We start from the raw sequence: 22,278 nt of genomic DNA on the forward strand, positions 1-22,278 counted from the left end.
GATTTGGACATTTCATAAGTCATAGAGTCATGCACAAAGAAACAGATCCTTTGGTCACACCAACCAAACATCCCAATCTGATCTTGCCCCATTTGCCAGCATTTGGCCCGCATCCTCTGAGCCCTTCCTATTCATATACCCATCCAGATGCCTTTTAAATATTGTAATTGTACCCACCTCTACCAATTCCTCTGGCAACTCATTCCATACATGCACCACTTCTGAAGATGAAGGAGTTGTCTGATGAAGAACAAGTAGACTAGTTGGGCCCTTATCTGTTGGAGTTTTGAAGAATGTGAGGTGACTTAAATGAAATATATAAAATCCTGAAGGATCTTGACAGTGCAGTTAAGGAGGGGATGTTTCCTGTTGTGGGAGATTTTAGAACTAGAGGTTACTAAGTAAAAATGAGGTGTTGCCCGCGATATGGCTGAGGCAAAACCTTTCTCCCAGGGGGTGGTTGGGTCTTTGGAACTCTTTTCCTGGTGGAAGCACAGCCCTGGAATATTTTTATGCTGAGTTGTTAAGTAGGAGGTGTGGATGCTGAAAAGGTTACCAGGTTTGGGAGGAATGTGAATTTGAGATCAATAATAATTTGATTGAATGATGGAGCAGGTTTAAGCAGCTGAATGGCCTAATCCTGCTTCTGATTTATATATCTGTATCTTCCTGAAGATCCTGATGAGACTTGACAGCACCGAAGCTGAAAGCATGTTTTCCCTTGTCGAAGAAACTAGAACTGGGGACATGGTTTAAATATAAGGAATCACCAATTGAAACAGGAGAATTTCCTTTGCTCCTTGAAATCCTCATCTCTCCAAGTGCCAGGAAGACAGAGTTATTAAATATTTTGAAGGCAGAGGTTAGGTGGATTCCTGGCTTGCAAGGGAATCAAAGGCTATCAGGGGTAGACAGGAAAATGGAGCTGAGGCTGCAGACGGATCAACCATGATCTTATCAAATGGCAGAGAAAGTTCGAGGGGCTGGATGGCCTACTCCTGGTATGCACGATGCCTGTCATAATTTTGAGACAGCCAATGGTGTATGTTTTGAAGTGTAGCCACTGTTGTAATGTAACAAGGAGATAATATGTACTGTGTATACTCTAGTAATGTTTGGACCTCACCTTTTGCCCAAACAATCGAAACTGAAAACACTTGTTACCCATTTGGGACTTAAATTAGACCAGCCCTGGCCCAGAGAATTGTAGAACAGCAGAGCACCAAAGGTAGCTGATCAGCTCCTGATGTCTTATTGCTCAGGCAATATGTGATGTCAAGTCTCACAGCGCTGTGTTTTCATCAATCCCACTCTCTGATTTAGCAACAAGCTGGTATCAAGAATAGACGGTAGGTGCATGAACAGCTCAAACCTAGCCATTGCTACTGTACAGCAGGCAAATAATTGAGCAGCAAATGAAAAATTCAACGCATTGGGGAAGAACATTCAAGTTTTCAGGAAGGTGTCTGCACAGTTTAAGCAGAGGTCTCAGAATTAATGTCCAACCAGTGGAGAGCCTGGCATAGGGCCATAGTCAGAAAACAAAGTTGCAAAATATAAAAATCTTTGTTCTGAACCAAGCAAAACATTAGATATTACAGATTTCAGAGCCAGCCCAGGATGCAGTACCAGATTTTGAAAGAGGAACAGTTTTATACTGCGAAGAAAATCTCTAATTTCACAGCATATCTTTTGCAGAACTTAATGAGAGATTTATCATATTTATCACACTTCAGCTTTTAATGATCAAGTATTAAACAAGAGAAGGGCACATATTGGTGTGGATGAGACATGAAATGCCAGCCACTCAAATGGTGAGCAAAGTTAGAAAGAAAACTGTTACTGAAGACACATAATCATGAAAATAGTAGATTCACATTTCAACTGTTACAAATGTCTAATGGGATAAAACCTAAGCCAATGGTGACATAAGACCCTTGAAAAACAGCAATACCCAGAAGTATTTAGAAAAGAAAAATACTATGACAACATGAAATCTAAACAGAAATAGCTAGAGAAACTTAGCAGATCTGGCAGCATCGGTAGAGAGAGAAACAAAGTCAGTGTTTGCAGTCCAGTATGACTCCTCCATGGAACACAGGTTGTAGTAGCAGGTAGAGAGAAAAATGTCCCACATTCATGGATGGAAGAAGGTGACTTGAAAATAAAGCTGAACAATGCTTGGAGCTTCTGAGCTGGAGGATCATATCAAGAAAAATAATCCACTCATGTGGGACATGCTCAAGTCACACCTTGTTGCTTATGTTACTGCTGAAGTTTAATCAGAAGAGGTTGAGATCAACAGATTTTTAAGCAACAAGGGAATCACTGATTCTGTGGTAAAAGCAGGAAAGTAGCTTGGAAAATGACCAAATCAGCCATGATCTCTTTGAATGGCCTACTTCTGCTCCTCAGTTTTATATCAGTGATAGCCTGATGATTCCCAGTGGTTTAACCACTTTTGTTACAAGTGTTGGATGTCTCTCAATAAACAAGACAATCAAGGACAGAAGGAGAAAGAATAGAAATTACTGGGTGATCAGACGAGAACAGACGTTCACCGAGGGAGGCAATGTGCAGATTCTTGGTGTATTTGAGTGCATGGAAGATGATTATTTTGGATTTTTTTTTTCTATTCATTTTGTGGGATGTGGGCGTCACTGGCTGGCCAGCATTTCTTGCCCATCCCTAGTGGAAAAGGTAGGGGTGAGCTGCCTTATTGAACTGTTGCATTCCTCCTGCTGTAGGTTGACCCACAATGCTTTTAGGGAGGGAATTCCAGGATTTTGACCCAGCAACGGTGAAAGAATGGTAATAAATGCCCAAGGGGGTAGTTTTCCCATATATCTGCTGCCCTTGTCCTTCTAGATGTAAGTGGTCGATGGTGACAGTTACTGATGAAGGTGATGGTGATCATGTGATGAGGCCTGAAGAGCTGGGTTGGATGATTTTGTTATGAAGATGAAGAACAGGGTGCCTCGTAAGGATTTTCGTGCCGATTTTGTGCACATTCTTGCGCTGAGTAGGTCCTTCTTTTTAGAATGAATGAAATTGTATAACTTTGTTTCCGATCCATTTGATACTTTTGATGACTTCAGTGTACACAAATTAAAACCTGTCTCCATGACCATTATTATTTGTTTGCAAATCAAAGCACTTTTGGCTACATTGGGAAGTTGGATTTGAAAGATATCTCTGTGCTGGTGACTTGTGGTAGCATGCCGATGAGAGAAGATGAATTTCAACTGCTCAAACATTTTAGTCTTCCATGAGTAAATGTGGGACTCAGAATGTTCCACTGTTGAAAAATATTTTAAAATGAGTTTTCTTCCCCTGAGTTTAATTAGTTCTTCCATATTTTGTTCCACTTATTTTAAAACAGCTCTTACCTAGCCACTTGTTAGTTCTGCTTGCCAGTGCTACCTTTCTCCGTGCTGCATATTAAAGATGAACATGGGGCTGTGCACATCATAACGTTTCTCTTCTGAGTTTGATCTTAAAAGCATCTTCTCAGATTAATTCTCTGTATGTGTTTTTTTGTGTTTGACACAATCGTAAGTTTTTACAGCATTGTGAACATGCTGGTCATCGAGTCTCTATGTGTTATCAGAGGTCGCAAGAACTGCAGATGCTGGAGTCAGAGATAATACAGTGTGGAGCTGAATGAACGTAGCAGGCCAGGCACCATCAGAAGAGCAGGAAAGCTGACGTTTCGAGTCAGGGCCCTTCTCCCGAAATGTCAGCTTTCTTGCTCCTCTGATGCTGCCTGGCTTGCTGTGTTCCTCCAGCTCCACATTTTTTTTTAACTCTATCTATTCTAATCCCATTTTCCAGGTCTTGGCCTGTAGCCTTCTATGCTATAGTGCTTCAAGTACTCATCTAAATAGTTTGTGAAAGACTTGAGTGTTCTATTCTCTACAACCTTTTAAACAGTGAGTTCTACATACTCACCACACTCTGGGTGGAAAAAAAAAACTTCCTCAAATCCCCTTTAAACATCTTGCTCCTTAGCTTAAAACCATGCTCACTGGTTATTGATCCCTCGACAGATGGGGAAATGCTTGTTTTCCTGTCTTCCCTGTCTGCGTTCCTCAGAACTTGTCTCTATTAGCTGGCTGTTAATTTTTTGTTTTCTTTTACTGACTGTGCATCAGAAAGGTTGGGGTTAAGTAGTGGTTTATTCTCACTGTCGTGGTGTTGATTTGGAGGCTGTTGCATGGGATGGGGTGTGAACATGGACAGAGACTTAGGATCCAAGATAACAAAGTGTGAAGCTGGATGAACACAGCAGGCCAAGCAGCATCTCAGGAGCAGAAACAAAAATGTTCAAATTTGTTTTTAAAAATTGAACTGTGATTTGCTTTGATGCTTTCATGATATTTCTCCTGGTTGTTGGCTGATGTGTGCCAGGCATTTATTGTCAAATTCGGGGGCAATCCTGGAGAGGATTGGTAGCTATCATTTAGTGGAATCGTTTTGAAAGGCACTGAAACAGCTTGTATTCTGATTAATCCTGAGCTGTATTCTGGTCACGGTGCGATTTAAACCAAACTGATTCAGCCCCAAACCCATTTGCACCTTCATGATAATGAAACGCCTGCTCCCTTTCATTGGCAACAAAAGGAAAGCTGAAATTCATCATCCTTTTGTCCTTAATCCAAATAAAGAGAGGTGAAGTTGCAGGCTGACAGTGTGCAGGTCTGAAGGGGTACAGATTCCAGAGTCCTCAACTCAGTTGTTGCTTTTTCCATAGGCACAGGAATTTGGTTTGTGATAGTCTTGAGCTGATGTCAACTTTGGATTACTAAAAATATAAACTTGAGCAGCCTGATGTTTTACTCTTCACTGCACTTACTAATAGCTTTTGTTTAATTGACGTAATATCTGCTGGTTGAAAACTTCCAATCCATCTGCTTTCTGATTTGTCCCACCTCTCTCCATCCCCTAATCCTGCTCATTCCTTATATCCATTCTTGATGAACTGGGGAAGCTGTTGGCAGTTTGCTACTTTGGAAAGAATATTCTGTGTCAACCTCCTTCAGAGTAGATGAGCCCCAAGTATTATCACTGGACTGCTAATCCAGTGAGGGAGGCGATGGCTTGGTGGTATAGATGGATCCAGAAAACCCAGATAATGTTCTGGGGACATGGGTTCAAACCCTGCCATGGCAGATAGTGGAATTTGAATTCAATAAAAAATCTGGAATTAAGAATCTAACACAATGACTATGAACCTGTCATCAATTGTCAGGAAAAACCCATCTAAAACCCTTTAGGGAAGGAAACTGCCATTCTTACCTGGTTTGGCCTACATGTGACCCCAGACCCACAGCAATGTGGTCGATTCTTTGGGAAATAAATGTTGGCCTGGCCAGCAATGCCCTCGTCCCATGAATGAATAAAAAAAAGTCAAGTCCTCATTGACTGCCAACACTTTGCAGCTTATCGCAGAGAGGAGTGGAAAGTTTAGAAGAGATTTTGATGGGACAGATTCCCTTCATTCCAAATCAAGGACACTACAGCATGCAGCAGCATCCACATTATAGCTTGCTTCATTGATAACCGGCTCAGTATGAAGTGGGGTAAAACAACACAAAGAATGCTGGCGAAATCTGAAATGAAAATAGGAATCGCTAGAAAAGCTCAGCAGGTCTGACAGTCTGAAGGGCCATTGGACTCGAAACATTGATTCTGCTTTCTCTCCACAGATGCTGCCTCTGTAACACTGTTTGTTTTTGCTTCAGTCCAAAAAGGAACAGGAACTTGGGGGACCTTATGTCTAATTGATTAATTGATTTTATTTATCCATTAAATTTGGATGTTGCTGGTTGACCAGCATTTATTGCCTCTCTCTATTTGCCCTTGTGAAGGTAGTGATGAGCTGCCTTCTTGAACCATTACAGTGCTTGTGCTGTAAGTATGTCTCCAATTTGACCCAGTGCCAGTGAAGCAACAGTGATATATTTCCAAGTCAGGATGGTGAGTGGCTTGGAGGGGAACTTGCAAATGGTGACGTTCCCTTATGTCTGCTGCCCTTGTCCTTCTATGAGGTAGAGACCTCAGGTTTGGAAGGGGCTACTGGCGGAGTCCTGATGAGTTGGTGCCATGCATTTGATGATGGTTGACACTGTTGCTACTGAGTGTCAGTGATAAACAGAGTAAAAGTTGAAGGTGGTGAATGAGATGTCAATCGGATGAATTCAGTGATCCTTTTTATTGATGCTGAGCATTACAGTTGTGTGGGTCTGTATTAGCCCTCGCCAGGTTTCTTAGTAGAAACGTCACAGTGACATTTTACAGGAATCTGGACAAGTACATAATAGAGAAAGGAATGGAAAGATGAGCAGATAAAGGACAAAAATGACATCAACACTGTTCTGCAGCCAAAGTTCCTACATGGAACAGCTGATCAGGCTTTACTATGTACTGTACATGTGATATATATCATATTGCTTCCCACTCTGATATTGTTGAAGTTTTTTTCAAGCTCTTGATCCAGGTCTGCCAGCTTTGCATCTCTGTAGAGATAATTCTCCACTCACTTCCACACACAACAGCAGAAAGCTGAAGCTTTCAGTAGCTTTGGCTGGAAGAAAGGTGTTATATTGGTGTGAACGCAGTTAGTAGTCATTGTTTCACGATTGATTTAGTTTGCAACAGCGTTGAACTGTGGTCAATTTATTCTGTTCACTGCAAGATATTCCTGCTTCTGTTTGAAATCTACCAAAACAGCAATAACAACAGAAATCAGAGGCTGAATTATGAGGGAAGACTCAAACACCTTTAGCATTTCACGGCTGAATGGTGTAATGGGGTGCTGATTAGCTATGGATATACAAGACAGTGAGTAATATGGACAAGGTAAATCTGTAGTTTGTGCGTGCAGATGTACAACAGAACATGACTCATTCAGTTCATCAGTGGGTATTCCAAACCATTCAATATTCAGAAGGGCCTAGGCCCGAAATACCAGCCTTCCTGCTCCTCTGATGCTGCTCGGCCTGCTGTGTTCATCCGGCTCCACACTTTGTTGTCTCTGTTAATTCCTACTGTCTGGTTGATTAGTTGAAGATTCTACCTAGCTTCTTCTCGGCACCTTCTCCCCATGTGAGAAAATTTCAAATCTATAAATGCTAGTATTGTGTGCTGTCCCACAGACATTGTTTCAGCATTTTGTGTACCTCGCAATTACATTGCAAATGAGGCCCTATACTTTCTACTCGTTCAAAGGCAGACTTACGTCTAACATTGAAAACAGAAATTAAGAGAGGGTTATGTTTAGAAATGAATTTTTTTTGGGCGTGTCACTGCTGTTTATTCAAACCTAATCTGGGCTTGTGCCATCCAGTAGCAGGATCATCGTGCATTCCTCCAGTGTTGTCACAGCAACGCACAATATTGAACCTGTGATATCAGCATTCTGCTGTTCACCGCCCTATCTCCTTTTGTCCCATTTAGGTCTCATTACTAAACTTAACCCTGACTTGAACTGTTCTTATCTCCATCCTCATTGCACACTCTAATCAGAGGAACAAATCATGGCTAAAGACTTATGAATAAAGTTATAGTGTTATGAAGTTTACAGAAGATCTTACGGAATGAGAGGGAAAAGAGGGAGAGAGAGAGAGAGAGAGAGACAGAAAGCGAGCGAGTTCCGCAGCTTTGAGTTCAGGCAGAATTGGGAAGTTGGTTGACTGCTGGTTTGTACCCTCATTCAGTTTTAGCACTGGAGCGTTTAACATCCAATGTGCATGGTTTGCACACAAAGGCTCAAATTAGTTTTCAAGTTGATGAACTATCTTGCCACTGTCACTGCAAGTGTGTGGCTGAGCGCCATTACATTGTGAAGATACCACACTGGGGAGATTTAATCCCTTACCCTCCCCCAAACCCCATCCACCCACCCCCTCCCCCCTCCCCCAGTGGTTCCATTCAGCTGCGAATGTGACATTTCTGAAACTGCACTCACCTTCACTGCGAGGAATCACCAGGCCATACCATTATCAACAGCTCACAGATTTGAGGTGCATGATTGAGCAATGTCTACCCTTGTGTCTTTCAAACCTGTTCTTACTGTGAGATAGTAGGAACTGTCGATACTGGAGACTGAGATAACGAGGTGTAGAGCTGGATGAACACAGCAGGCCAAACAGCATCAGAGGAGCAGGAAAGCTGACCTTTCCTGTCTGGACCTTCTTCAGAAAAGACCCTTTCTAAAGAAGCGTCCAGACCCGAAACATCAGCTTTCCTGCTCCTCTGATGCTGCCTGGCCTGCTGTGTTCATCCAGCTCTACACCTTGTTTCCTTACTGTGACCCCATTTCGAGGCTTGAACAGAATATTCAGGGATGTGCAGGTTAGGTGGATTAGGCATGGAGTACAGGAATAGAGTAGAGGGGTGGGTCTGGATGGGATACTGTTTGGAGCATTTTGTGGGCTGAATGGCCTGCTTCCACACTGTAGGGATTCTATGAATTTAATGAGAGCGGAGAGTGTGAGCATGGTCATTGAACCATCCTCTGAACTCCATGTCAGCAATTACAATTTCAGGCTCTACATTCCCAAAGTTCTGGCATGCAGTCCCGCCTGACATACAGACCCTGCTTTGGGGTAGCTTGTGCCCATTAGCGATTGTGGAGAGTGGAGTGACCCTGGTGGAAGCTGGCTGGGACACCCAGGGGAGTGGCCACGCGTGTATTCCCTCTCTGACCTATGCGATGGAGGTTTTGGCAGAGTTATATGAAGCATCAACTTGTACTTTAAGTGTGTCTCTTCATCTCATAGCAGTGACAGTGTCACCATAGTAACTGCACAGTTACAGAGATGTTGTCGCTCTTGCAATCTTCACCTAATCAACATATACACTGCAGGAATCATTGTGGATGGTCAATGTGTCAATGACGATGGTCGAATCCAACTCTCAACACAGATAGAATGTGCTGGAGTGTTTCCTTTGAAAGCCATAGTGAGGACAATGATGACCGATTACGGAAATGACAGTGTTTGCAGCCAGTGAGAGCAGAACAAGTGAATAGGCTCTCTTGTCATGACATGGCTTGTGTTCCTCACCATGGCAGATGGCCAAGTCTAACACAAGGTCGCCTAGTAAGCAATCAATGAAAAGAGGGAGGGAGAGGAGAGAAATGAGAAGAATTGAGAATGAATTTGCTACGGGATAGAGGATTGGCAATAAACAGCGCCCCCTGTGGTTAAATTGGTAATGGCAGCTCTGGATGGAAAGAAACACAGCCTTTCAGGGCTGAACAGAGTAACAGAAGTAGGGCCCTCGAGTCTGTTCTCCCATTCATTATAATCATGGCTGATCTGTGACTTTGCTTCATAAACCTGCCTTTGGTTCATATTCTTTAACACCTTTACTGAGCAAAAAAAATCTGTCACAGCTGTAACATCAGTAACTGATGCAGAATCCACTGCTGTATCAGTGATAATGGGAACTGCAGATGCTGGAGAATCCAAAATAGTGATCCTCTCTGATGAAGGGTCTAGGCCCGAAACGTCAGCTTTTGTGCTCCTGAGATGCTGCTGGGCCTGCTGTGTTCATCCAGCCTCACATTTCATTATCCAGAATCCACTGCTGTTGATTTGACCCCTGTCAGTAGATGCTGCAACTTGATTTCAGTTAATAGCAAGAACAGCTACTTGCTTTTATATATCATATAACATCCCAAAGCTCTTCTCTCACATGGTTGTTGGAACTCCATGCCACGGACAGCTGCAGAGCCAGAGCCCTTGTGTACGTTTAAGTCTGAGATGGAATCTCGATCAGTCGCAGAACCAAGGGTTATGTGGAAAATACAAGAAAGTGGAAGTTAGAACTGCAACAAAATCAGGCACATTGTCCAAATGTCCAAATAAATTCATAGACTTCATGGAATACCTACAGTGTGGAAGCAGGCCATTTGACCCATCGAGTCCCCATCAACCCTCTGAACAGTATCCCACCCAGAACACCCCTCCCCAAACCCTGTCCCTGTAATCCTGCATTTCCTATGGCTAATCCACCCAGTCTGCACATTCCTAGACACAATTTAGCATGGCCAATCCACTAAACCTGCATGTATCTGGACTGTGCCACCGTGCCATGTAAATGCAATAAAAAGGTGGAAGGGAAATGCTTGCAAGGCTGTGGGAAAACTGAAGGGGAAAGTGGAAAAATTGAGATACATTTTTTAAAAGAGCTTTTGACATGATGGGCTGGAATGGATTCTTCTGAGAGTCAGAATTGTAGGAAAACTCAACATTGCTCAAGTAAACCTTCATCCCATAGACTCTCTAAGATCTCTGATCTCATCATACCTCTCCAATCAATATCTGTCAAGTTCACAAACCTTCCTCCCCATTGACTAGTGTTCTCACACTGAGATTTTGTCCATACTTACAAGAGAAAATCTCAGTTTATGTTTTTAAAACTAATTCATACTTTAAAAGAAATCAAGTCAAATAAACGGTGATCAGGACCTCAACTCATCTTAGGTCATTCTGAACCAATGGAGCAGGGCTCAGTCTCAAGGCTGCAGTTAGACGATGCTGCAGCAATGAGAGTGTAATAGAACATAAAACAGTATAGCACAGTACACACATTTCAGCCCATGATGTTGTGCTGGATTTTTACCCCTAATTTAATGTCTATCTGACCTCCATCCCTATCTTATACTATCATTACGTAGGGAGGTCTAAGAACAAACAACCAATTGCTTGGATAGAGAGACACGTTTCAAGAAGTGCCTTGAAGGAGAAGCAAGGAGACACTAAAGAAGTGGAGAGGATTTGGGAGGTAATTTCAAAGTTTAGGTTCAAGATAATCCTTGTTCCTGGAGTGATGAAAGTTAGGAATGCTGAGAGGATCATAATTCAGAAAGTTTGGAGCAAGATGAGGATTACAAAGAGAGGGAAGGGCCATGAGGGATTTGCCCACACTTGCCTTGCCTTCATAGATAACCAACCAAAGGCACTTGATGAACCTTGTGTGTGGCTGGATGTCTACTGAGGAGAGGTTGGAGCTCAATTCTGATGCATTCTACAATCCATTCACATTCTTCACAATCTAACCAAAGAGTCAGTGAAGGGATAATGCACAGAATAGCCCCGAAATGTTGTTGGAAGAGCCATTGACTGTTCAGTATATTCAATGAGCACTGTGCATTCCAATTATTACTCTAAGCAACTGTGAACATTCTGGATAATAATTTTGATCAAACATTCTCCAGTACCAAGCTCTGAGTCCTGACCAATAAACTGTGCTTTTCAACCCATCTGTATTTGAGTCCCACCTGCTTTAATCAGTTTAATGGATTTCAATGTCAATACAGAGGGAATCTGGAGAAACACAGCAGGTTAGGCAGCATCAGAGGAGCAGGAAAGTCGACATTTCGGGTTGGGACCCTTTATCAGGACTGATGCATTTCAGCTATTGGGCATAAGAATGGACTTTAGGCAGTACATAAAGTTATTACAACACAGACAGAGTTCTGATAGAGTCAAATTAGACTCAAAACATTAACTCTGTTTCTCTCTCTTCACAGATGTTACCCGATCTGCTAAGCTTCTCCAGCATTCTCTGAGCTTGTTATAGACAAAGACCATTTCACCTGTCAACTCCATGCCACCTCACCTCGAACAATTCAGCCAGTCTTGTTGCAATTGGCTAATATATCTAGCTGAATGCTTTTATTTTTCAGGAATGCAGGGAAAAGTGTACTTGACTGCATTAAGGCTCCAGTTCACTGACCCTTGACAATAAGTATTTCAAATAAAAAAGACCATATTTAAAAGAAGCAAAAAAAAATTATGGGAGACAGCTTTGCTCTCTCCTCACCCAGACCATGGGGTGACAAACGATGGCACAGACTAGCTCACTCCCCAGAGACCCAGAATCGAAGACTTGGGATATCTTAAGTTAGTCACAGCTGCAGCTCATGCTTTGCAAAGAGCTGTGAGTTAGATTCATCCCACTGAAGTTGATACAATTATGAAAACGTCTCATCATGTTAAAGATGTAAGGTTAGTACTTATAGCTCACTTCATCTCATCATGTGGAACATTTCCACAGATGTTCCCCCCAAGAGCACCAGAAAAGTAAGTTAAAGGCCTCTTGGATCATTTGAGGTTTGTGGGAACTTGCTGTTCAGAAATTGGGAGTTGCCTTTATCCAACAGAACCACATTGACTGTGTATCAGATGTAAGTGTGAGTTGACAGCTTTCCTGAAATGAGCAGACACTTGGCCAGAAGGACCCAGATCCTGGTTTGTGCAGGAGTGAGTTTTTTTCATGATGAGTGATGTTTTGGGGAGGGAGCAAGAAACCACACAGAGGGAGGTCACTTGCTTCCCTCCCTGACCATCACTGTCTCAACAGGAAGCATTTGCAGCAGAAGGAATGGTCTAGTGTTATTAGCACTGAACTATCAATCCCGAGACCCCTGTCATGATCTTTGGACCAGGGCTCAAAACCTGCTGTGGTAAATTGTGAAATTTGGATTTAGTTAAAAACCTGGAATTGAACAGTCTAATGATGACCATGAAGTTAGTGTTGATTGTTGAGCGAAACTCACTGGCTCACTAATGTCATGAGGACAGGAAATCTTCATCCTTACCCAATTAAAAACCGAAAGAACTGCAGACATTGTAAGCCAGAAACAAAAACGGAAATTGCTGGAAAAGCTCAGCAGGTCTGTCAGTATCAATGGAGAGAAATCAGTGTCAGCTTTTGGGGTCAAGTGACACTTCATCAGAACTAACCTGAAATGTTAACTCTGATTTGTCTCCACGGACGCTGCCAGATCTGCTGAACTTTTCTGGTATTAGTGATAATGGCAACTGCAGATGCTGGAGAATCCAAGATAACAAAGTGTGGAGCTGGATGAACACAGCAGGCCAAGCAGCATCTCAGGAGCACAAAAGCTGACGTTTCGGGCCTAGGCCCTTCATCAGAGAGGGGGATGGGGAGAGCGTTTCTGGTATTATCTGTTTTTGTATCATCCTTACCTGGTCTGTCCTACTTGTGACTCCAGACCCACAGCAATGTGGCTGACTCCTAATAAATGCTAGCCCAGCCAGCGACACCCACATCCTGTTAATGAATAACCAAAAAAGCTTTGTAGTATACACGAAGAATGCAAGTTTTAAAATTGATTTTTCCTGCTCTTTCTTTAGTTTCCAGGTCCACTCTTTCCCATTTTCCTGCAATGAAGCCACATCAAAAGACTCCTCTGCTGCTAAACTATTATTGTTTTTATAATGGAGGGCAGACATTAAGGCACTGTCTGGCAATTGGAGAGTAATCTCAATATCCACTACGTTCCTTTGTGAGTTAGGTGAATGCTATTGGTCTCAATAATTTACCTAAGTCTACATTTTGTAACATATGACTGACGGAATCCTTCCTCTTCCCCAAGCACAAAGAAATCTCAACTGCTGTGATCTTTGCACTATTTGACAGCAGGTTAACATTAAGTTTTCCACTGACATTTAGTTAAACATTAAGGTTTAATCTTTTGAAATGAAACCTCCTGCTGTGCCATTGGGACTGTGTGACCATAGGAGCTGATTGAGAGAGTTACATAACTTTATGTGTGGGGGATCACAGGAGTTAAGCCCTTGTGATTTTTTTTGAGGGCAGTTATCAATCTGTGGTGAATTGAAGTAGGATGTCTTACATATTTCTGGAAAATTAACTGGTATGAAGAAGAAGAAGAAGTGTGTGTGCGAGTGAGTGCATGTGTGAGAGTGTCTGTATATGTGACTGTGTGTGTGTGTGTGTGAGAGAGAGACTGTGTGTGTGTGTTTGAGTGTGTGTGTGAGTGTCTGTATGTGTGTGTGTGTGTGTCTGTGTGTGTGTGTTGTATGTGTCTGTGTGTATCTGTGTGTGTGTGAGTGTCTGTGTATGTGTGAGTGAGTGCATGTGTATGTGTGTCTGTGTGTATGTGAATGAGTGAGTGTGTTTGTGTGAGAGTGTGTGCCCTTGTGCATGTGTAGGTGTGTGTGTGTGCATTTGTGTGTATAAACGTGAGTCTGTGTGTTCAGCTCTGTCTGTTTCACCAAGAATGTACTGAGACCATTCCACTCCACAGTCCATTTGTTATGCCCCACTGAGCATAAAGACCAACCTGCCAGTCCTCAGGAGTTCAAAGGTCACCCTTCAGATTATTATCACAGATTACAATTTTAACCTCACTGCGAAGCCTCTTCCAGGGATGCCTAACCTGAAGAAGTTACCCTCCTCCCTCCAGACCAACCTCATGGAATCTCCCTCCCACTACAACTCTCTTGTAATCTCTTCAGCCTTGAAATTGTTCGACCATGTCCTGAAGCAAACCAGGTACCACAGCCACATCACCTTCCTCAGCACCTGCCTACGGAACCAGATCATCCCCAATGGACTACAGTCTCCCTAACCTGTTCTTCCTCTCACCCATCCCTTCCTCCCACCCCAAGCCGCACCTCCATCTCCTACCTACTAACCTCATCCCACCTCCTTGACCTGTCCGTCTTCCCTGGTCTGACCTATCCCCTGCCTACCTCCCCACCTATACTCTCCTCTCCACCTATCTTCTTTTCTCTCCATCTTCGGTCCGCCTCCCCCTCTCTCCCTATTTATTCCAAAACCCTCACCCCATCCCCTCTCTGATGAAGGGTCCAGGCCCGAAAGGTCAGCTTTTGTGCTCCTGAGATGCTCCTGGGCCTGCTGTGTTCATCCAGCCTCACATTTTATTATCTTAAAATCACAGGGCAGCTTGTCTGCTGCAGGCAGTCTGACTCCATGCAGGTCATTGTCCCCAAGCTGTAGGGTTATTTAGGGAGGGGGTTGGACCTGTGGAGACTTTGGCTGCAGTGTGCAGATTTCCTGATAATGCTGATGGCTGCAAGGTCCAATCTACTGCCACAACTATAGTCCAGTCTAATGTTGCAAGGATTAAAAAAAGGCTACATTCCCCATGTATCAGAATTACGCTCAATGCAGTCAATGCCCGAGCTGTTTTGTTGGAAGTGGATTTCCAAAATTGTAAGGACTTGCAAACAGCAGCGAGAATATTGGTCTGCATTCTTGGGGTTGACCAGCATTTCTTTCACTCTGGGATATTTCCTTTCCCCATAAATAAAAAGCAGCATGTGACTTTTAGCCATTCCTCGACATAGACAGCAATGATCTTCTTTCAAAATCTTATCCTAGATCACCACACCTCCAACTTCCACTGCAAATAAATTTGATATAAATGTGACATGGAGATTACAGAATGGTAAATGTTTGCAGCACTCATGCACAACCAGGCCTCCTCTCCATCATCTGTGTGATAAAGTCATTGTGAGATTAACTTGTGACAAGAGAGACACTTCCCTCAGTTTGATCTGTAGGTTTTATGAGTTGATTGATCTGAGTGAACATACCACAGCTGGCTTAAACTCAAAATAAGAAATGCTTTTTGGGTCCTGATCACTAATGGACTTATTACTTGAGTTCTTTCGTATTTTCAATAAGTGTGATCAGCTGGAGAAACAGTCATCAATTTGCTTGCAGCAAGGTCCCAGAAAGAGAATGATGATAGTTAGCTGTGGTCAACCAGCTAATCATCTCTGTTGTTTTAAATCAAAAATACTGTGCGTGCTGGAAATCTGAAATTTTAGAAAAATGCTGCAGAAACTCGACAGTTCTGACAGCACATGTGGAGAGAGAAACGGAGTTAACAGAGTTTTGAGTTCACTGTGACTCTACAGTCACTCCATGTTGCCATTTTCTCCTTCATTGCCATGTGCCATCTTCCCACTCCCTCTGCTATTCATGCACCTGTGTGCATCTCTCTCTTTCGCACTGAAAGATGGACACTGTTGGATACAGAGGTCTCCTTGGTGCTGAGTGTATTTCTGTGTTTCTGCCTTTGCTTTGCCCCTGACTTGTTTTCTTTTCTTGGCTGTTTATCTCCCTGCATGTCTCTCTCCTTTCTCTCTCAATATATCTCTCTTGTATCTTTCTTTTTTTTCTTTCTGTTTGTCACTCTCTAGCTCTCACCCTCAGCACGTCTCTTTCTCTCACTGTCTCACATTTTGTACATGTCTCTTTTTTCTCAGCCCCTCTCTCAAAAAAATTGGAAATTCATAACTTTCAAGTTGAGGGAAGGAAATTGCAGCCGTGAGGAAGGTATTATTTGTCACAGTAATTATTTTGAAGTGCACTGTGAAATTGTATCGATGACCTAATGGTTCTAAATGTTTCATGGCTGATTGGAGCAGCATGCTGTGATGTGTTGTGCATCTGGGTACGTGAGCATTGCGTGTACTGACAAGCATGACCATGCTCAAAGAATTCAACCTTCTCCATGTTAGAGGACTGGGTTGAAATTGTGGTTAGTCTCGTGTGATTATTGTTTAAGAACTGAAAGAACTGCGGACGCTGTAAATCAGGAACAAAAACAAAGTTGCTGGAAAAGCTCAGCAGGTCTGGCAGCATCTGTGGAGGAGAAAACAGAGTTAACGTTTCGGGTCCGGTGACCCTTCCTCAGAACAGAACAGAAGTTCTGAGGAAGGGTCACCAGACCCAACATGTTAACTCTGTTTTTTGCTTCACAGATTCTGCCAGACCTGCTGAGCTTTTCCAGCAACTTTGTGATTATTGTTTAGTCACCCAATACTAGGGAGTCACAGTCTTTAGAATCGAGGGTAACAGTCTAGGGATACAGACTGGGCCACTTCGGACTGTGATGAGGAGGAATTTCCTCACCAGAGAGGGGGGTGAGCCTGTGGAATTCTCTACCACAGAAAGCAGTTGAAGCCAAACATTGAATGTTTTCAGGAAGTGATTAGATATAGCACCCAGTGCATTCGGGATCTAGGGGTGTGGGGAGAAAGCAGGAACAGGGGACTGTTGGATGATCAGCCATGAACCAATTGAATGATAGAGCCGGCTTGATGGGCCAAATGGCCTACTCCTGCTCCTATATTCTGTGTAATTTTATCTCTGAAATTGTATTTCTATATTTACATGTCATTAAATCCATCTCTTTCTCTCCTTCATGTTCTGTTCTCTTATTCTGTCATGTTCTATCGTGTAACCTCTCTAATATTAGCTTAATGCACAAAGTAAGATCACATGGCGCTAGGGATAATTTATTAGCTTGGATAGAGTATTGGCTAACCAACAGAAAGCAGAAAGTTGGGATAAATAAATCTTTTCCTGTTTGACAAGATGTAACTAGTGGTGGAGAGTGTGGGTGCCACACCTATTTACAATCGACATTAACTACTTGGATGCAGGGATAGAAAGTAATATAGCCAAATTTGTATATGACACTAAAGTAGGTAGGAAAATAAGCCTTAATGTTTTAATGAAGAAATAAAACAATCGCAAATAAATGTGGATAAAGCCATAAAGCTCTGTAGCATGAAAACAGGTCCTTTGGTACAACTTGCCCAAGTTGGATAGATTTGGTGAATTGGCCAAAATTTGGCAGATGAACTTTAACTTGGATAAGTGTGAAGTTATCGATTTTGCACAGAGGAATAGAAAGATAACTTATCGTCCAAATGGAAAGAAACTTCAAAGTGCTTCAGTACAGATGGATCTGTGTGTCCTTGTGCAGGAGGTGGACCTGCTGTAATGTGTGCTCCAGCAATGTGAATTGGCTGTAATGCAATTGATGAATAGGGGAACGCAATTTCTAAAGCACAGACGTGTGTTGGCCATAACGCAATTCCATCAGTGTGTGCCAGCACCATGTGATCATTTTGCAGCATTTGTTGTGAAGTGCTTTCTGTGAGAGGTACAGGACAACCTCCTCTACCATCAAGCCATCTTGACTTTTTTTTTCAAGATAAAGTGTTAAATTTACATTTATTTCATTATTAGATATGAATTTATTCAAATTGTGCTATCCTTGTGTTAGGCTTTTGAGTGATTTTTGAGTGAATTTAAGTGATTTTTTTGGTGCTCCTCCCCCAAACCCCACTTTTCCCATAGGCCCCGTTATTTCTGTAGCGCGATGTTCTATCGCACCATGTTGCACAGGAACACTACTATCACATTGTGGCAGAGCCGACTGTATACAGGTACTGCAAGTAATAAAGGAGGCAAATGGAATTTTGGCATTCACTGCTGAAGCAGTAGGGTATAAAAGGAGGGAAATGTCGTTTGCAACTGCACAAGGCAGTAGGGAGACTCAGCTGGAATATTGTGTACAGTGTGTTTGGGCCTGTTACACGAGACAGAGGCTGAATACTCTGGGGCTACTTTCCCTGGAGCATCGAAAGCTGAGGTGTGACCTTGTAGAGATTTATAAAATCATGGGGGTCATGGATGGGGTGAATAGCCAATGTCCTTCTGCTAGCATAGAGGAGTCAGAAACTGGAGAGCACGGGTTTAAGGTGAGAAGGGAAAGATTTAAAATGGACCTGAGGGGCAACTTTTTCACACAGAGGGAGGCGTGTGTATGGAATGAACTGCCAGAGGAAGTGGTGGAGGCTGGTACAGTTACAACATTTAAAAGGCATCTGGCTGGGTCTCTGAATAGGAAGGGTTTAGAGGGATGTGGCCAACAGGTGGTGAATGGGACTAGATTCACCGAGGATACCTGGTTGGCATAGATGCCATCTTATGAATAAAGTATTTTTTTTAATAAAAAATACCTGGTTGGCATAGATGCGTTGGACTGAAGGGCCTGTTTTCTATGCTGTACATCTCTATTTTTCTATGACTCTTGTGTACTTGTGTGTGCATCTCTCTCTTTCACACTGAAAGATAGGCTGCAGTTCATGCAGAACCCGCGATGGTGTGCTTATATATATATATATATATATATATATATATATGTATGTGTATACTTCTGTGTTCCTGCCATTGCTTGTCTCTGACCTGTGCCATTTTATCTGGCTGTTTATCTCCCTGCATACCTCTCGTCCTTTCTTTGCCTCGTGTTTGAGAGCGCAACCTTGCCTCAGTCATAGAGAGGTACAGCTCAGAAACAGACCCTTTGGTCCAATGCGTCCATGCCGACCAGATATCTGAAATTAATCTAAAGATAGCAAGAACTGCAGATGCTGGAGTCAGAGATAACACAGTGTGGAGCTGGAGGAACACAGCAGGCCAGGCAGCATCACAGGAGCAGGAAGGTTAACATTTGGGCTCCTAATCCTGTTCACCAGCATTTGGCCCATATCCCTCTAAACCCTTCCGATTCGCATACCCATCCAGATACCTTTTAAATGTTTCAGTTGTTCTAAGTCAGTGATGACTTTGCCATAACCTGATTTTACAAGTGAGGTATGTTCTGTACAGCAAAGGAATTTCTCTCTGAGGCAGAGTTTGAGTGAACAAAAAGGACAAAAGACATTTACAACTGAAAGGAGTGACTCCCCACTGAGCTCCTGCACTTTAGTAAAGGGAGACAATGGTGTGCTATTTAGGTAGACATTCACAAAAGATTATTGTCAACGAAGAGATAGCGAGTAAGTGCTGAGGCACAGGAGTGGGGGAGAGACTCCCAGACAAAATTTGAAGTTTTTGAAAGCCACAAGTTCAAGATCTAAGATTTTGCTTCCTGACAGTTACATTCATGGGACAAACAGCTCCCATAAATCACTGATATAACGAGGTTTAGAGCTGAATGAACACAACAGGCCAAGTAGCATCAGAGGAGCAGGAAGGCTGACGTTTCGGGCTTAGACCCATAAATCACTGCTTCTTCAAGCTTTTAAAGCAGAGGCAACAATTCCTATTCACATCTTCTGGTTCCATGCTGTGTGAAATCAGGCTGGGCCCAGCAGTTTACAAAGTGCCCTCATCAAGAACTTATAATTATATCATGACTTTAACACAATGAAACATCCCGGGAGAATTGTGAAGCAAAGTGTGACAGACAAACACACAAAGAAGGAACAAGAGGAGGCCACTCGGTCCTTGCAGCCTGCACCCCCATCCTCATTCAATAGTATCGGAGTGACCCCAGCGCGGAGTGTGGTGATGGTCAGTGGCCAGACCACATGGGAGACCCACTGCTGCAGAGAGCCTTTGGAGAGACACTGTAATGTTTCTTTTCAACTTTGCTTTTTGTTTTTCTAACCTATGGTGATGCTGTGTTTAGCTGCCGTGTAACTTTTTTCTTCCATTTCTCTATTCTGTAACCAAGGATTGTACCGAGGTATCTTTATACCGCAGATGGTGCCATGCGTTGGTGACATTGTTGCATTGTAATTAATCTTCATAATAGTAAACTGAAGGTACCTTTGTACCTGAGATCGCGCTGTAAATGGTGACTTATAAAATTTTCACTCTACTCATTTGAGTTCATGTGACAATAAAGCTCATTCATTCATTTAACCTCAACTGCATATCCCAATAGTCTTTCATCTCCTTCGTAGCCAATAATCTACGTACCTTAGTCTTAAAAGTATTTTAAAGCTTCAGCATCTACTGCCCTTTGAGGAAGGGAATTTCAAAGACTCAAAGCCCCCTGAGAGAAAAAAGGAATGCTTCCTTATTTCTGCTTGAAATGGGTGACCCTTTATTGATTAATGGTGACCTCATGGCTCTAGATTCTCCCACAAGAGGAATCAACTTTCAGCATCCACCTGGTCAAGACCCCTCAGGATCTTATATATGCTCCACCTCTAAGTAAAGGTCCTGATAAACCACTTTTACTGCGATGAGGTTCAGAGCAAAGAGCTTGTTGGGACATCTCGCATCAGGCATGTAGACAATGCAAGATAACAAAGTGTAGAGCTGGATGAACGCAGCAGGCCAAGCAGCATCAGAGGAGCAGGAAAGCTGATGTTTCAGGCCTCGACCCTTCTTCGGAAATCAGCATTTCTGAAGAAGAGTCTAAACCCGAAACATTGGCTTTCTTGCTCCTAAGATGCTGCTTGGCCTGCTGTGTTCATCCAGCTCTACACTTTGTTATCTCGAGCTCTTCCAGCAATTTTGTTTTTGTTCCTAATTTACAGCATCCACAGTTCTTTCGGTTTTTATATTTCTTTAAGGATTTGAGGTAATTGTTGTCCATTGCCTCTATCTCTGACACATATGGAAGGGCATAGAATACTGCTGGCCTGTAAACCATGAGATCAAAATTGAGGCTGTTCCCATCAAACACCATCACATCTGCAGTGAGATAAGGGTCTAAGCCGGAAACGTCAGCTTTTGTGCTCCTGAGATGCTGCTTGGCCTGCTGTGTTCATCCAGCTCCACACTTTGTTATCTCGGATTCACCAGCATCTGCAATTCCCATTATCTCTGCTGGAAGGGCTCAGCAGGTCCGGCAACATTTTGGGTCCGGTGACCCTTCCTCAGAAGGTTCTGAGAGAGGGTCACCAGACCCAAAACGTTAACTGTTTTTTCCTTCACAGATGCTGCCAGACCTGCTAAGCTTTACCAGCAACTTTGTTTTTCTTCCTTAAAGAAACATCACTGGCAATACACAATCATATAGAACAGGAAGAGGTGATTCAGTCCATTATAACTATACTGGCTGTTTCGAATGTTGCTGGATTAGTCCCACTCCTATGCTCATTCTGTTTAACTCAGCGTTTCTGTATTTATCCAAATGCCTTCAACAATGAAGAATTGATTAGTGTATTTAATGTGTGATTTCACACTCTAAGCCTGTCTCTACTCCATGGAATTTTCTGACATTGTTCAGTCTTGTGTCCATAATTGCCTGCAGGCTAATTCCCAGCTCCTCTGTCTCTATGCTTTCACACTATCTGTACTATATGTAGATGCTTTTGATCTTGAAGAGAATTCACAGATGTCTCATTCTAGATTTAATTAAAATCCAGCAGTAAATGGCTTTCTCAGGTTGGGTGGTTGGGGGGTGGAGGGTGTGTGCATGGAGGGGAACCTTTGAAAGTAAAGCATTGCCTGACTTTACACTTTATTCACTCTTGGAGTTTGATTCGTGACAGTGCTAATAAATGTTCGATGGTTGCCATAATTGAATATGAGACAGTAGCATTTAGAATATGTACATTTGATTACATCATTCCTTGGCTGAAAGAAGAATGGGAATCTTAGAAATCATGGCTTTGCCAGACACAAAGTTGCTTGTAGGGTTATGGGATAAAGGTCAAAAATGATGGGGACTGAAAGGCTTCCTTCTACGTCCTGTCAGTTCTGTGATTACTGTGTGTGGGTTAGCAAGCGTGGGGGTGATGGGTGCTCAACAGAATTTGATGTGAGTCAGAAAACAGAAAGTAGAAGCTTTTAATCTCAAAGGTTAAAGGTGGAAGTAGGAGTTTTGGAAAAGTTGAGGGTACAGAGAAGAAGAGGGATGGCGAG

The 22,278-nt window shown here is 42.7% G+C and overlaps 1 protein-coding gene across 4 annotated transcripts in view; it reads left to right on the forward strand.

Annotated features, from left to right (window-relative positions):
- The window catches only part of LOC125458221 (protocadherin-1-like), a 378,692-nt gene that overhangs the window by 265,679 nt on the left and 90,735 nt on the right, over nt 1-22,278 (forward strand). Inside the window, exon 4 of one of the 4 annotated variants that reach the window (XM_059650538.1) lies at nt 11,543-11,913. The exons of the other annotated variants lie outside the window; for them this stretch is intronic. Within the exon in view, the coding sequence (XP_059506521.1) occupies nt 11,543-11,592 (50 nt within the window). The 3' untranslated portion in view covers nt 11,593-11,913. Of the gene's footprint in view, nt 1-11,542; nt 11,914-22,278 lie in introns of those variants that run through there. 4 annotated transcript variants of the gene reach the window in all.

The sequence above is a fragment of the Stegostoma tigrinum genome, chromosome 13 (assembly GCF_030684315.1).
Source record: "Stegostoma tigrinum isolate sSteTig4 chromosome 13, sSteTig4.hap1, whole genome shotgun sequence".
Taxonomy (NCBI): domain Eukaryota; kingdom Metazoa; phylum Chordata; class Chondrichthyes; order Orectolobiformes; family Stegostomatidae; genus Stegostoma; species Stegostoma tigrinum.